Below are 15,645 nucleotides of genomic sequence, written 5' to 3'. Positions count from 1 at the left end.
CTCCTATAACTGTTTTCAGTATTGTTTGATTGATTTATGAGGACCATAGCCGTTCATTCTACTTGCGTTTCCTGAACTACCTCAAACACCTATTGGACTACAAGTGCTAGTTTCATGCTCAGCAAGAGTTGATTGCGAATGAACAAAGTCTATATAGGATACAATTTTCAGATAACTGCCAATCCTCACAAGTTATGCTTGGAAATTGAAAAAAGTTTGGCAAAAACAGCGGCTTCATCGTAAAAGTCAGGTTATATTTACGATATGAGTAGGCTCAAAATTCTTATATCAGTCAAGCGTTAGTTCTGACGCTACATGATATCATGGTCATGAAGAGAGATATGCCGCTGAAAGCTAGGGAATGTAACATCGTTGCAAAGACTGTTTATCCACTTGAGAAACTCCTATCTTTGCGACAGTCACCTTGAACAATCACGCTACTTTCGTCACATTGTTTTTTATTGAATAATCGCACTTACGTACTCTCTTTCGTAGATTCTTCATCCACTTTTGGAACGACGCAGCGCCGATCTATCGACCGTGAACCAGGCTGACTCGGACCGGGTCGGCTTCATCGGCATTTCAAACTGGGCCCTCGATCCGGCGAAAATGAACCGGGGCATCTTCCTGACGCGCAACAAGCCCGAAGAATCGGACTTGAGAGGAACCGGGAAAGAGATATTTCAGGATAACAAGTCTCTGTGGAACAACAACGAGCGGCTTTTCGGAGAGCTCACAAAGACTTACGTCGACGTGTACAAGGATCAAACTGTTGAGTATTTCGGTTTGAGAGATTATTACAGTTTAATGAAAATGATATGCACACGGTGCCAAGCAGACGAAGTATCCTTCAACGAAGTTCTGTATGCTGTATCGAGAAATTTTGGCGGCAGCAAGGAACAGGTGATACAAACCTTCCTACAACGGGTGCGAAAATGTTTCCATTCTGAAAATGTAAGTGTCACGAATGAGACGGTCCCGATTCAAACAGTGATCCGCGACAATTTAAGTGAATCAAAAAGTCGATTCCTGCTACTGCTAGCAAACCAATTTTCCGTTGTCAGCCTGTTGGAGAGTTGCGTGAAAGAATACTCCAACGGATTGCAGGTGGTGTTTGGATCCGGTTTTCCCGGCGATCACAGCTACACGGAAATCTGTAGGAACATCAACAAAATCAAGGCGTGCATGGAGACGGGGAAAACCGTCGTGCTTTTGAACATGGCCAACATTCACGAGTCGCTGTACGACGCTCTGAATCAGCATTTTGTGACGATGGGAAAGCAGAACTTTGTCGACTTGGGTCTTGGCGGTCATCGGGTGAAATGCCGCATTTCCAACGATTTTCGGTTGATAATTATTGAGAAAAAGGAGGTCGTGTTTCGGGAATATCCGATTCCTTTGATCAATCGGCTTGAAAAGCATCATTTTTCCTCCGAAAGCCTGCTCTGTGAACGTGAAAAGGCTTGCTCGTTCGAACTACAAGAATGGGCAAGAAACTTCGGTCCGCGTCAAAGCCCTTTCACCCGCCAGCATGTATTTATCGGGTATCACGACGACACGCCAGGTTCTGTTGTATTTACGTCGCAATGCGACAAGTCTGAGTCGTTCAAAGAAATACTGCTGCAAAGCTGTACGATGGACGCCATTTTCCGTCTCCGTGGCTCGCCTCTCAGTGAGGCCGAAATCGATTGGATTTGGGATGTTTACTTTGAGAAGCAGAAACACGAAAGTCTCGCCGACGTGCTGAGAGATACGTTATCGCAAAACGACAGATTGTCCGTGCTGGAGATTACTTCGTTTTCCGGCGCTCTGTGGGAGAAAGACAAGGAGGTGTTGGAGCTAGTTTTAGAGCTGCCAAAAAGAAGCATGACTTTGGTTCCTCTCGAACAATTCCACACCCAGCAGGAATACGTGAACCGTTTGGACCGATTTTTTGAAAAGTGTAACAAAAACACGGAGACCCCGTTGATACTGCTGGTGCAGTGCGCACAAGCACAACTGCACGGGTCATTGATCTCATGCGCGAGATACTGCTTGATGAACAGGATACGCGATTTTCGAGAGCGCTCTCGGAACAACGGTAATAACGTGACCGTGTGTGTTTTGCTGTCGACTGAACGACGAGGCTTAGTGAAGGAGAACGTCAACACGTTGGTTCTACAGCACACTCGTGAGTCCTCGATCATTCACGTGGACGAACTGCGACATTCAGACGAACGCATATCTCCAGCCGGTCGATTTTTGCAGAAATCTCTGCGCGACGTGTTTGAAAGCGCGCTGTTAAACTTGGATAACAAGTCCGGATCAGAATCTTTGATTCAAATCGAGAGTTTGCTGGTGGAAAGCATTCCTGAATGTGTGGCGATAATTCGCGATCCATTCTGCGAACAGCGTAATCTTCAAAGACTCGAAATCCTGATAAATCTGTGCCGTGAGGAAACTGACCTTGGCAGGCATTTTCGTAAAATCATCATGACCAAGGTAACTGAAGCTTTTGTCGCCGCTGGCGACCGTTTCGGCGAGGGAATGTCTTGGATTGTGAGGCGAGCGGAAAACGCAGAAGTCTTACAAGATGCCGGTACATTCAGGAAAGCTTTGTGGCTCGGATTAAAGAGTAACGTATCAAGAATTCTCGCTTACATTGTATCTATCATCGATCGTAACAATAATCTTGATATTATATCGCAACCGAGTGTCACTCCTTGGAAAATGGAACTGTGGATTGGAATGTTTGCAGGATTGCAAGTACCATGGGTTGATGGGATGGGAAAATCACAATACATTGTGAAAAGAGGTCGGAATTCCCTGATTGGGTGCAGTTTGCCGTTCAGTTTTGTCGTAATCGACTTTCTGGAGTCGCAGTGGGAAATATTGACGAATCTGAGATCGGACATTACGCAAGACAGTATCGCAGAATCATTTCGCGAGTTCAACATGCGTCATATCGTTACGCAGTCTTTGGTGTTGGAAAAAGTCACTGTGATGAAAGGATTCGTGTCCGATCTCGTCAGCGACTTGTACAAATGCGGTACGGATTCTCTCGACGAACTACAGCTTGTTTCGGAAGTGGTTTTCGAATTCTCGTTGGTAACATTCCGCGAACGCCGTCAGAGCAACGATTTCAAAGAAGGGGACGAAATCCCGGTGATGTACGTCACCTTCAAAGGTTTCTCTCAAAAACTGGAGATTTTGGCCGAGGTACTGCGTCGGTGCCCGCAAGTGCTACAAAACAGTCGGCAATGGATGAAAAAACAATCGGAGAATAATATCTTCCAAATTCACATTCTCGCGTTTAAAGACGTCGTTGCCTTGCTTAAACAAAAAGCGAATAATATTATTGATCCAAGCGTATGTGTGGAATGGATTGATTTAGCAAGAGAAGCAAGAGTGCTTTACGACATGGTAACGCACGATGAGGAAAGTTGTGTTTTTCTCAAAGACATCGATAAAGACTGGATCCCGCTGTGTCTCTTGGATACGTTGCTCATGCAATTGTTGCCTCCAGCTCACGTCGATGACGAGATGTTCAAAAACTTCGTCAAAACCATCTCTCACCAAGCTCAACTATTTTGGAAAGGCTCCGAGAAATGCGACCCGCGCAGCATGCGATTTTTACGCATTGTGGTGAACGTTCTGAAAAGGTGCTCCCTCGATATCGAGCTACATTTGCTGACAGGATGGAGGAAATCCGTCTGCAAAATATGTGAAAAAATTGTGAAAGTTCCGACGTTTTTGCCGTGCCAACATTTCGGGTGTGAAAACTGCATTCGGCAGTCACTTATGGCTCGTGACAACGATACCGGGAAATGTCAGATTTGCAATGCGGAAGTGGGACAGGATTTTGTAGCAATGCCGAAGCAGCTGAACGAATACGAGCAAAGCATTTTGTTTCAAATGAAGCGAAATTGCAACGGTTTCTTTCTGGAATTTCTGAGGAGATTTTGTCTTGATCCCCAAAACACGGTAATGTCACAAATGGAATTGCAATTGAAGCAAATCATAAAAGACCTGATCGTACAAGACAGTGCAGACCGCCCTGAACTGGACCCGGTTGGTTTTGATATGAATATCAATTTCAGGAGCTGCATTTTGAAATTATTGCTGGATTACAACAAAGAATTTGTAACTTTCCAGATAAATCACTATCTGCAAAACGTCAAGGGAGCGGCGTTTGATTCGTTGGTCGCTGTTGCAATCAATTCATTCGCACAGAACACTTTGAGGAAGATCGAAACATTGAGCGACGAGCAAGCCATCGGATTCTACCACAAGCAATTACGAATTTCTCAAAGATATTTGGAAAACAACGATGAGGGTGTAACTTTAAAAATCATTCAGGAAGTGTCGATGGTACGGTGCGCATTGCGTCGTTTTGCAGAGTTGATCAAAAACCTCGCAGACAAAACAGTCCAAGCCTCCGAGATTCAACCGGATATCTCTCCATTTATTAAAGACTGTTTGAACTACTTGGAAAATGCCCCTGAGGTAGTCCAAGAATACCTGCTGAAATACGGAGCGAAAAATATTGGATTGCAATGGATCAAACAGCTTCTGCAACATGATGATTATAAGGTATGCGTTGACGTGATTGATAACAGTAAACCGATCGTTTTAATGACACGCGTCGGGATTAAACACGGTGGGCTCATTTTTGTGTAAATAAAACAGATTGTTGCCACTTGGCGCAGAAGTTGCATACCGTGAAAACTTTGATTTCAGAAGTATTAGTGAGTGTGACAGATATTGAAATCATCTGTCAAAATTAGAATGTCACATAATTCAACTAGAACTTTGATTAGTTGCCATAATTTAAAAATACATCAGTATTGGTTTCATTTATTCACCATTAAGCCACAGCTGACTAGGAAACTAGTACGTTAAATCCAACAGCGATAATTGTAGTTTAGGAGACGCAATTTTCAGCATTTTCATATAAGATGTGAACTGCCATGGTGCATATAAATCAATCCACCAATACTGAAACCGATTGATATCAACTAATGTTTGGCGATACAGATATTTCTACAAAGACAGCTATTAGTTGGACTTCAATATTGTGCCCGCGGTTTATTTAATTGGAAATGTCGTTTATTCTAAATAATTCTTGACGCGTAGATATATAGTATGCAAGTTACTCAATTTTACGTTCCTTTCTCAGATTCTTGTTCCTCAAAACCTTGCGCAAGCCATCAGGGATCGTTCTGCCGATTTCTGGGTCCTCCTTGGTGCCCAGTACACAGAAATGAAATCATACCTTCTCCAGAATGATCCTGAAGACGTAGAAGCAGCGATTGCTGGTTATCTTGATCATCACGGTAATCGATTACCTCACGTTCTGGCGGTCATTTCATGGATGAACGAGAAAGAAAGCGAAGTCCGCTCTGCTGCGTCTGGTGTGCTTCGACACAAATGTTGGGATTTCGCAGACTTTTTCCGATTTTGCACTATCGAAGAGCAGAGATTGAGAAGAGCAATTTTTGCAAATTGTCGCTTAAATCATCGAGCCAAAATGTTGTACCAAACTTGCATGATAATTGTCTCTTGCTTGACTGATGCTAGAAATGTTCCAATTCGAGGCTTTAATGAAATTCTGCACAACCCTGCCGCAATGCAAGACAGATATCTTCCGACAATGCCAGAGCATCATTATTTCTCCTTCCCCGTTGAATTGAGAACGTCAAATTACGGAGGCTTGATAAAGAACGCGATGTACACTTGTCCGAAAGGTCATGTGTATACAATCGATGATTGCACCCAAGCCGTAATGGAAGCAAATTGTCCAGACTGTGGGGAAACCATCGGGGGAAGGCAACATCGTTCGGCCACGGGTAATGAGAAGATCTCCATGAACGAAAACACTCAGGCTGGTTATAGAATGTCAAATGCGAATGGAGGTTATTCTACTGGGCCAGAGCGGATGACAGTCCAGGGAAATGCGGCAACGCAATTCATATTGCATACAACGATGCTGGTTTCTTCGGTGGTTGGCACTGGGGATTTGACAGGGTAAGATGAAGCAGTGTTCTTCGATCTTTTTGGCTTTAGTGAACCCCTAAAGTTGTAACAATCTCAGCACCATGAACGTATGAATTTAAATATGTATATATTTGACAGAGATGTTGGAGAGCTCACAATGCTACTTATAGCAATTAAAAGGGGTTGCTGACACTTTTGGCTCAAAGCGTTGCCTACCTTACCATGAGTGGCTTCAATTTTAAATATAATATGAAAATACCCACCCTGGGAGAGCATCATCATGTCACTGACAATACGGAAATAGTCATTGTGCTAAATACACATATGAGAGCTGTTATTCGTGGCTTCCAATGTCTGTTGAATACTGCCGGAAATCCTAATTTTTGGTGACAGGATCATCTACTTGCTAACCGCTGACTATATCGATTCACGGATTGACCGTAGATCCAGGATACTCGGACAAACATCAGTTTAAGAACCCCTGGTTTAGTGTGGCAATTTAGCAATGTGCACTTGTATATCTTTTCGTACTGGTGCACGCCATGCTTATTTTGATGCACCGCTATAGCATCGAAAAGTGATATTTTATGTTGTAATTTAGTTATTGATGCTTTTTTGCTTTGCCCATCTTGACCCCTGCTGATGAGTTCTGGCCTAAAATGATACCCTGACTTGCAGATTTTGCATTAACCATGATCATTCGAATATTCTCTGCAGATATCTTGGATTCACGGACATCGCAGAACTCCATGCGTTTCTAGTGAGACAACTAGATCAAAACATTCAGGAACTTGCGCGAGGCCTTGCAAGAAACGTTGATGAAGCTGCCCTTCTTTTGATTCGCGTCATGTTGCGAATGCCTGACCTGGTATGAGAATTTACAATAGTTTGGCAGGGTGTCATTCCAAATCACTCTAATATCAATCGCTGTTTTACAGTACTTATAAACTGTTGGTTGTTGCTATTTGATCATCGGTTTACATACTGTACGCTGTTCTCTGGTTTTCCTATGAAGACAGAGACATGTAGTAATTAGTATCACATTTCTGCACGGCACACAAAATAATCATTTGGCGACTAAAGGCACAGAACCCTGTCCAAATTGGGATGAAATCAATCACCTTTATAAATCGAATGCAGTCTTTCAATAGAAATGTAGGTACAGGAACGAAGGGCTGGTTACGTACTAGTTGTAGAAATTGTAGGCACAGACGAATAGCAGGTACGGATGGTAGGTTGGCCCATACACTAAGATTTACAGCTATGCTTATCTCCTCCCATCAGCCGTATTGCAACGTATTACATGAACAAAAATGAGCTAAATAAGCAATCACCTATGCAGTGAAAAAGACACAGCTGTTCACGCTATGATTGGCAATTGGACACCATAACAATCAAACAAACAGAACAAATGAAACCAATGATGCGTAAGCGCTAACGCCATAAGCACCGTAACAGCTATTGTACTATACAGGTTATCAAAAACAGAATTTTACAGAAAATACAAATCGAGATTCAGTCCTATGTCCAAATTCAAGTCCAAATCTTGCAATGACTGAAATCTATTCCAAAGGTGCACGAAAACAGAAAATTATCAAAAAGTTCCTCCCAAAGTCCAAATTCCGCTTCAAAATATATGTAAATCGATATCTGATGCAAACCCCCCAAAACCATGAAGTCCAAGTCATCGCCTGTATCTGCTAGGTGCGTGGGCGACCCATGGAAAATTGGTCGACGATGGAAAACCGAAAAACTTGGGAATCGAGATTTCTCTGCGAATATCTCCGTCCCGTTTTTTCAAACATCGAGGAGGAACTGGCGATAGCACACGAGGCCGAAAGAGACGCGGATCGCGTAAAAAATGCTCCTGTGACGAGGTATATTTATATATTAATCTCATTCAAAATCCCATATTATGGCATTAACCGGCTGGCACCGGCAGGTTTTTCGGTAAAATTTGCTTCACTTTTCAAAACTGTAAAACACGGCCATAATGGGATGTGAAACCATCAAGTAATATATCGTTGGATTCAGAATTTCAACACCTAACCAACTACGCCACGAAGCTAGACAAGAGCAGGGCAACGGATCGTGTATATAATCAAGAAGATGAGATAACCTTGTTGTAAAAATGTACCTTCCTGTACCTTCTTAGGTTACTTTCTTAAAGAGTCCACAACGTATGCTTAGTGCGAATAATTACGTGCTATTCACTGCGACAGAGATGGCTTCTTTCGAACAAGCCATGAGTGACCGTTTCTCTCAACTAATTCGATTGATACTATCAATACATGGTAGGTAGAGCGTTTCACCAAGAATACGCAGTCTGAGAGGGGTCAGACTTAGATTATGAGGTTGTGTTTTACGGTTTCGAAAAGTGCAGCAATATTTTTCGAAAAAACCCGCTGGTGCCAGCCGGATAGGAAGCGAGTTCTCATTCAAAATGCATCGTTATTAAGCTCCTTGCGCATGTGAGATCTGTCGATCGTCGTATATCTTCACTAGGGCTGAGATAATCAAGTACCCGAGTGATAATTTTCTACCTGAGCCTTAATCTTCACACGTGCAATGCAGATTGATGCGAGATATGAGACCTGCTGATGATTCGGAAACGGCACCTTCATGGGAAAGTCCTATGCTGTGGACGATCGTCGAGGGTAGAAGCGTTCGTCGCCTGGCTCAAGCACTCCAAGACTCTGCCAGCAAAGAATCCGGTACAAATTTTACTTCCAATTTTCATGAAAAATTGTATAACGCCGAAAATGTGATGTGTGGTGGTCCACCTTATCATTATCCTATTTGCATCGTTACCACATTGGGTGAATTGTCATTTTTATTTCCTTTCATTTCTTTTTTTGGGGGAGAATGTTTTGCCGAAAGTAGCAATTTGCTATATGTATTTCAGGGTTGTTCAAAAATTACTCTTTTACTTCAAAATTTAGCGGCTAGTTGATGAAATTGTTAGGCTGGCTAAAAAAACGCTGATCACCAAATTTGGCTTAATTGCAACCTGTAGAAGCGAAGCCATCAGATTTTTTTTTCAAATTTCACTTGCAGCACCGTGAAATTGTTAAGTTGCCTAAAAAAACGATGTAGAACAAATTTGGCTGGATTTCAACCTATAGAAGTGAAGTTATTGGGATGCAATTACAGTGGGAATTTCTGTTAATTATGGATTTTTGCAATTTTCTAACTAGTAATTTCTATAGTACAGGTAGGAATTGATTCATAGAATTGACCGTGAATCGGTTTTTAGCCAACATTACAATTTTATGTGTTATGTAATTTTTTGTATCACGATTAATTTATCGAGCATCCGTTAATCGTAGAGTTTAATTTCCAAGGCGAAGTTCTCCGTGAGATCCTGAAATCTTCAAATCTGGAATGCTTGAAGCACTTGCCGGCAATACTTGAGATCCAACAGAACTTGGTTGAAAGGTACGTCGGTAGAGATTGGAGTGTTTAGAATCAAAATCTTTTTTAATCGGTCCTGCTTAGGAAAACAAGTGCTGAGATCTCCAAGTCAAAGGAAATCTGTAGTCAAAAGCATATTGTGCACTTGTAAATGGTTAGAGGCTTTGTTCTAACTACTCTCACTCATCCAGGCTTGGTAATTCTAGTTGTCCAAGTAGATTAATTAAATTGAAATTTCTGCAATCTTATTCTAATCCTATTTCTTAAATATTTCTTTGCTCTAATTCTAATTGCAATCTGATTTGTGAAATGGTTCAATGCTCTATTTGTAATCCTGGTCTAATATCTGGATTTCCTGTAAATACTACGGGAGAAAAGTATAGTGTGAAAAGAACCAACCTTGCTGTACAGACATTTTCCGTTCTCATGCTTATAACAAGGAACTCTGATTTGGTATGAACTGAACTTGATTCAGTTTCCAAGTTTTTGGGAATTCAGTAATTATAATTCAGTTATAATTTGGAAAAACCTGTGTAGCTATAATTCTAATGCTAATCCAGTTTGGAAAAGCTGAAAATTTACTAGTTACTCGAGTCTCCGACAAGATAGCATAATGGTGAAGCGTAGGGCCTCTTGATCGGTAGGCTGTGGGTTCAATCCCCGACTGGGTCAGACCAAAGACCTGATTCGTAACACTGGTATTCACGACTTCCACGCTTAGCGCTCAGCATTACCGGGATAGCATGGATGGGTGATGCAAGACTTAGAAAACCTTACAAAGCTATATCTGCACCTTCCTTGTCCAGCGACATATGCACATCATGCTCTAATTGGTGCACAGATATGTACAGATCGTGTGTATGTATATCATAAGTTGTTGTATCTGCTGCAAAAACATCTCCACTCTTCTCAGTGCTTCACTAGCAATATTCAAGATAGCGTAATGGACAAGATAGCGTAATGGTGAAGCGTCCGGCTTCTCGATCGGTAGGGCGTGGGTTCGATCCCCGGCCGGGTCAGACCAAAGACCTGATTAGTAACACTGGTATCCATGGCTTCCCTGCTTGGCGCTCGTGCATTACTGGGATAGCATGGAGGGGTGGTGCATGACTTAGAAAGCCATAAAGGCTATATCTGCACTTCCTTGTCCAGCGGTATATGCACATCATGCACTCCATGGTATGCATATACAGAACGTGTGTATGTGTATCATGAGTCGGCGTATATGGCGCAAAAACATCAAAGAAAAAAATAAACGACGTCCTTTCCTTTATTCTAGTATTAGCGTTCAATGTTAGTATGTTACTGCATAAAAAGTGAAGTGGAATACTGAAAATAAAGTTCATTATTCCTAGACAGAAGGCACGTCCATATCGATATCCAAAACAAATTATGTCGTATCATTATGAAAAGCTCATATTGCAGATACCAGTACAAGCTGGATCTTGACGACGCTGACAAAATGACTTTGCGCAATCATATCGAACGAGAGAACGTTTCTGATGAGGCACTCATAAAATATTACGTCAAGGCCTGGAATGAAGTAAAGCCAGTAGTCGCACACATTTGCGACAGCATTTTTCAAAATGCAATATATTTTCAGCTCTTTCCAAAACTGAAACCGATCACTCCGAATTTCTTGCTGAAATTCCTGGCACCGATCACGTTGGACAGCCCTCTGTGCATGGCGCTGCCAAGTATCAGAGGAAGAGGGCAGTGCGCGAAACAGCTCACCAAATTCTTGGTGGACACCCACAATCGTTTCCTTTCTGAATGTGTCAAAGTGATGAAGCCTCTGCAAAAGTAGGATTTTTCATCAAATTTTTAGGTCATACCTAAATTGACCCGGTTTATCGCATGATGTTTTTTACGTTTATTTCAAGTCGAGCCGGCTTGGGAATGTATGATTTGAATTCGGTAGATCCTTGGATTCAAATAGTTGGAAAGGGATTTCATATACTTATTGCTAGACACGGTCGGAGATTGTCACTATGGGATTGAAATAATCCCAATTACATGCTCTCTGCTGATTTATGAGTCGATGACTGATTGTAATTTGTTTTTCTTTTTCTTTTCTACAGTAACATGTTACAGAACTAACACTAAGAATGGTCGAAATTAAGCTTGTGACCTTCAATCTTCAGTGAACTGACTCGTTTTAAATCCTACGTTTTGTCTCTATGCGGATGCTAGCTGTGTTCGTATTACCTTTGTGACGTGTTTGTTGTCATTTTTTCACTCTTGATCATTCTTCACATTTTTATGTTTTGAAATATTATCAACGTTGATATTGCAAAAATCTCATCGATGTTCATTTGTCAAGGCTCAAAGAATTTGACGTGTCAGGCCAACCTCGTTTTGTTGTGACGGTTTTATTATACATGCCATTGCAGTTATATCTCCTTGATAATAACCACCAAATTACCCCTTTTCTGCAGTCTGCAAGAGCTCGACGCCCATCAGCTAACCGAAAGTGACTTTATACGTCTCAACAAAGATAAAGACTTGGCCGAGTTAGTCGAACTGCACACAAGCTATTCGATCACTACTGACGCGGAACATGGCAGGCGTCACAGAATTACCTACAATTTTGATGCTCTCGAGAAACAGGTACGTTATCCATGAAATTTCATGAGCAATGATATTACATTCAAATGTTATATTTTCCGCAGGTCAGGGAGAGATATGTGTTTTGCAAAAAGATGATCAAGAAAAATGTGGGTATATTTTTGAAGTTTTGTCATTGAATTTGTTAATGATGAGCGATCACGTTTAGAGTTTGCCGTGCATGGAATATCTCCAAGACGTCGGTATCGGAGTTGACTGGAATAAATTGGAATCGGCGGAGCAAGTAGGTCTATGTGATTTTAGCTTGTGTATCAAAATACACCAGCCAAGGCTGTGTCAACAAAAGGAGTTCATGTACCATCTAATTATAGTACATTGAATGCTCTCTTATTCGAAATTTCATGCTGGTGACGTCATATTTTGTGATAAAACTGTTGATATACAATGTTCTTCCCCACTCTCTACTAGTTGCTGACGATTACCCCTGACGAGTGTCACCTGAAAATATTCGGGTTCATTTCAATATGAATATACTATTCAGTTGTTGTGTACGTTTTTATAAGATATACGTCTACTATACGCTATCCATGTCTAAAATTGCTTGGTTTTTGTGGTGCCCTGAGCTATTTTGTTATTTTATGACAGGAACCGCTCACGGTAAAACTCTGTCAAGATATCGATACCACCGTTGCCGGATCGCATTCCTCTGATCTTTGTGAAAGAGTTCGGACCCTGACTGTTGCCATAAAATATCTCACGAGGGTAAATATACTTCCTCTGCCTTGTATTTAGGTTTGTAATATCATATATGGTCATACAGAATATTGCAAAATTGACTATTAATTTTAAAAGAGTAATCACTCTGCAGACTCATGCTCAAATCACATCTGTAAACCTCTCCTCCAAACCTAGCTAATGACGAGAAGAATACATTCCAATGCTCTAGCGCAGGAAAATGAGTCTGCTTTGGCAGGCAGGGCATCTGGGGTTTATAATTTGAGCCAAACTATCGTACAGATCACTGATATATAAGCTGTGGTAACCCATACGTGAGTAGCACCGATTGACAATGAAGAATTCATTTATTGATGATATAATTCACAAAATACACATTACACGAATCATATTCAAGACAGTGCCAATTTAGGGTCACTAACTACTACCAACTTACCAGGGTTTACTACCTGTGTCAGGTGCTGATTACCTGTAATTACAGACTCTTCTATCTACCTTACTGGGTACCTTATCGCATACCTCGCTCTCTCCCCCAGGTCAAACTAAATCCTGAGAAATCTCTGCACGAATTTTTGGAGAAAGACTTGAAGCTGCCTCAGTCGCGATCCGCCATCATTCCGAGGGATGTCCAAGTGTCCCACGTTCTCTCACTTTATAAGAGATTGACATGGCACAAAGCTCTTATATTTGTCAAGCAAGGCCACGATCCGTACAAAGAAGCATTGTCATCTGGTAAGTTGTAAATTCGGGCTTGTGTTCACGGGAAATACGTAATAGGGCTACTGAAGAAGGTCAAGCAATTGTATGCATTCGAAGATTTATTCAAACTGGAACTTGCTCTCAAAGGTACTTTAGCAGACAGTCGGCTCTTGACTTGTCATGATGCTTCTTCTGTTTGCTAGTATATGATATCTAGATCTTGATAATGTTGATATCAAAATGTGACGTTTTTCATTTAAAAATCATTGCCAGTAAATTAAAGTATATAACCATATAAACTTAGCTTAGGTTGGTAAGAAACTAGTTGGTAGCGTAAAAGATAGACTTGTAGTTCAGGAAACACACATTTTCAGCATTTTCACAGAGAATTTCACTCCTGCAGTCCTCGTAAATCAATCCAACAGTACCCCTCACATTTTGGACAATTGTTATAGCGATGACATCATTGGACGATAGACATTTAGGGAAATTGGCTGACACTGATGTTTTTACAGAGGCAGATATTAGTCGGGCGATAGTAAATCTCTCGATCTCTCTGTGCCAAGTCGCTCAACGAACGTTTCCAATTCAGTGTCTCAAGAAGACATCACGGGAAGTCTTCTAGGGAAAACCAGACAGTCTCTCGAAACCGTCGACATTCCCAAACTGCAACAAACCATCAACGAAATGGTGATTACAGGAACTGGTATGAATGTCGCCGATTGGAGGTAAATTCTTTGTTCATATGAGTGCGTGCTGAGGTCTTTGACCTCTTCGACATGAGTCCCTGTGACATGACATTGCAGCGAAACTATTGAGCAAAATTATTGTTGCTTGGCAAGGATCAAGCAACACTTGCGACCAGTATTGATTTATCAGGTTAGCAGGAAATATCATGCAATCCTTTCAGTTAACACGCTCGAATGATTTATATTGACAAATTTATAGCCTCAGTATCAGAAAAAGGCATTACATCAAGTGGATAATTCATGCATGGCTGAAATTAGATTGGTAACACCAGAGATTAGAAGGATTTGTGGTATGAGTGGGCCTGCTGTGGAGTTGAAACTCCATAAAACAATTGAATGCATCAATCCGAAAAATGCATAAGCCTTACTTGAAGCTACTTTCCTATGATATTAAACATTAAAGGCCTGTAATATTTATCTAACTAATGGCGCCGTTGAACTTTGTCATCATGAATAATTGCCCTTCAAACCTATTAGCTTTATAACAACCATTTTATTCCTTAGAGGTCTAGCCAGGTTAAACAGCCCGACTTGAATCCAAGTCGTTGAATTCATCAGTTATGGCTGGTTTAGACAATACTTCGTTGCTTTTTAGTTTGGTCGAAGCTGTATTTCCTGCGCTGGATGAGGATGACTCCTGGTATGAGAAGTTGCCTAAAGAATTGTGCAACAAGCATCTCCGTCACTTGTTCAAAGAGACCGTCCTGTTCGAGTGCAACACCGAATAATCTAATCAAATTGGCTACCATTGCGAATACCGTTGTCCACCTAATCATTTTTCTCTTCCGTGCCATGTGAATTCACCTGTATATATTCCTCCATCCTAGACTGCAATATTTTGTTAACTGTGCCTGGTTTACGGAGATTCCAATTTCAATTACCTATTCAATTCATAGCTGTGTGACCACTTCTACTAACCAATGTTATGAGTTTTTGTATCATGTTCCATCCTTTGTTTTGACCGTTCTCCTTACATCGCTGTTCAATGTTCATATTATCAAGTCATACCTAATGGCATATTCTGCAAATAAGCAATATTTGATTTACTCGTGATGAAGCTACCTACTGATTGTGATCCGAGTGGAAATACATGGGAAATTCGCTTTATTCTCGGATCGCTGATACTGAGAATGTGATGATGTACAATTGAAGACCCTTTTCGCCGATGTCATGAATAAATGCAATCGATAGCAAATCATTGTCTGATTCCAATATTGTGATCTCGGATGCTAGAAGCCAGCACTTCAGACTCTTGTTCAAATACCCCTCGACCAATATCTAGTTGGTTAGCCGATCTTGAGTGAAAGGCGTCTATTTAGTCCATATTCCTGAAGATGTCAGGAGTCGGTGTCAGTTGCTACAGCATCCAATATCGCAGCAGCATCTAAATTGAGATCTTGCAGGGATGTGAAAACTGTAACAGGAATTTCAGGGGAGTGGGAAACAGTGTTGGGATCAAGTCACTACCTTCGAGTCACGAGTCATTGCACATTTTGACTCGAGT

At 41.4% G+C, this 15,645-nt stretch overlaps 1 protein-coding gene across 5 annotated transcripts in view; it reads left to right on the top strand.

Annotated features, from left to right (window-relative positions):
• Window positions 1-15,336, top strand: part of LOC145459122 (E3 ubiquitin-protein ligase rnf213-alpha-like) — a 48,991-nt gene extending 33,655 nt beyond the window's left edge. For all 5 annotated transcript variants that reach the window (XM_080337748.1, XM_080337745.1, XM_080337747.1 and 2 more), the window contains 15 exons: window positions 496-4,572; window positions 5,159-6,006; window positions 6,694-6,844; window positions 7,681-7,853; window positions 8,551-8,690; window positions 9,321-9,414; window positions 10,816-10,933; window positions 10,994-11,193; window positions 11,829-12,000; window positions 12,063-12,107; window positions 12,167-12,241; window positions 12,604-12,720; window positions 13,230-13,425; window positions 13,985-14,120; window positions 14,737-15,336. In XM_080337748.1, coding sequence (XP_080193874.1) covers window positions 496-4,572; window positions 5,159-6,006; window positions 6,694-6,844; window positions 7,681-7,853; window positions 8,551-8,690; window positions 9,321-9,414; window positions 10,816-10,933; window positions 10,994-11,193; window positions 11,829-12,000; window positions 12,063-12,107; window positions 12,167-12,241; window positions 12,604-12,720; window positions 13,230-13,425; window positions 13,985-14,120; window positions 14,737-14,869 — 6,675 coding nt within the window. In that variant the 3' untranslated portion in view covers window positions 14,870-15,336. The remainder of the gene's footprint in view (window positions 1-495; window positions 4,573-5,158; window positions 6,007-6,693; window positions 6,845-7,680; window positions 7,854-8,550; window positions 8,691-9,320; window positions 9,415-10,815; window positions 10,934-10,993; window positions 11,194-11,828; window positions 12,001-12,062; window positions 12,108-12,166; window positions 12,242-12,603; window positions 12,721-13,229; window positions 13,426-13,984; window positions 14,121-14,736) is intronic.
• Window positions 15,337-15,645: the final 309 nt, after the last annotated feature.

The sequence above is a fragment of the Botryllus schlosseri genome, chromosome 16 (genome assembly GCF_051294905.1).
Source record: "Botryllus schlosseri isolate E-star chromosome 16, Bs_hap1, whole genome shotgun sequence".
In the NCBI taxonomy this organism is placed as follows: domain Eukaryota; kingdom Metazoa; phylum Chordata; class Ascidiacea; order Stolidobranchia; family Styelidae; genus Botryllus; species Botryllus schlosseri.
This window is presented reverse-complemented; position numbering and strand designations above follow the sequence as displayed.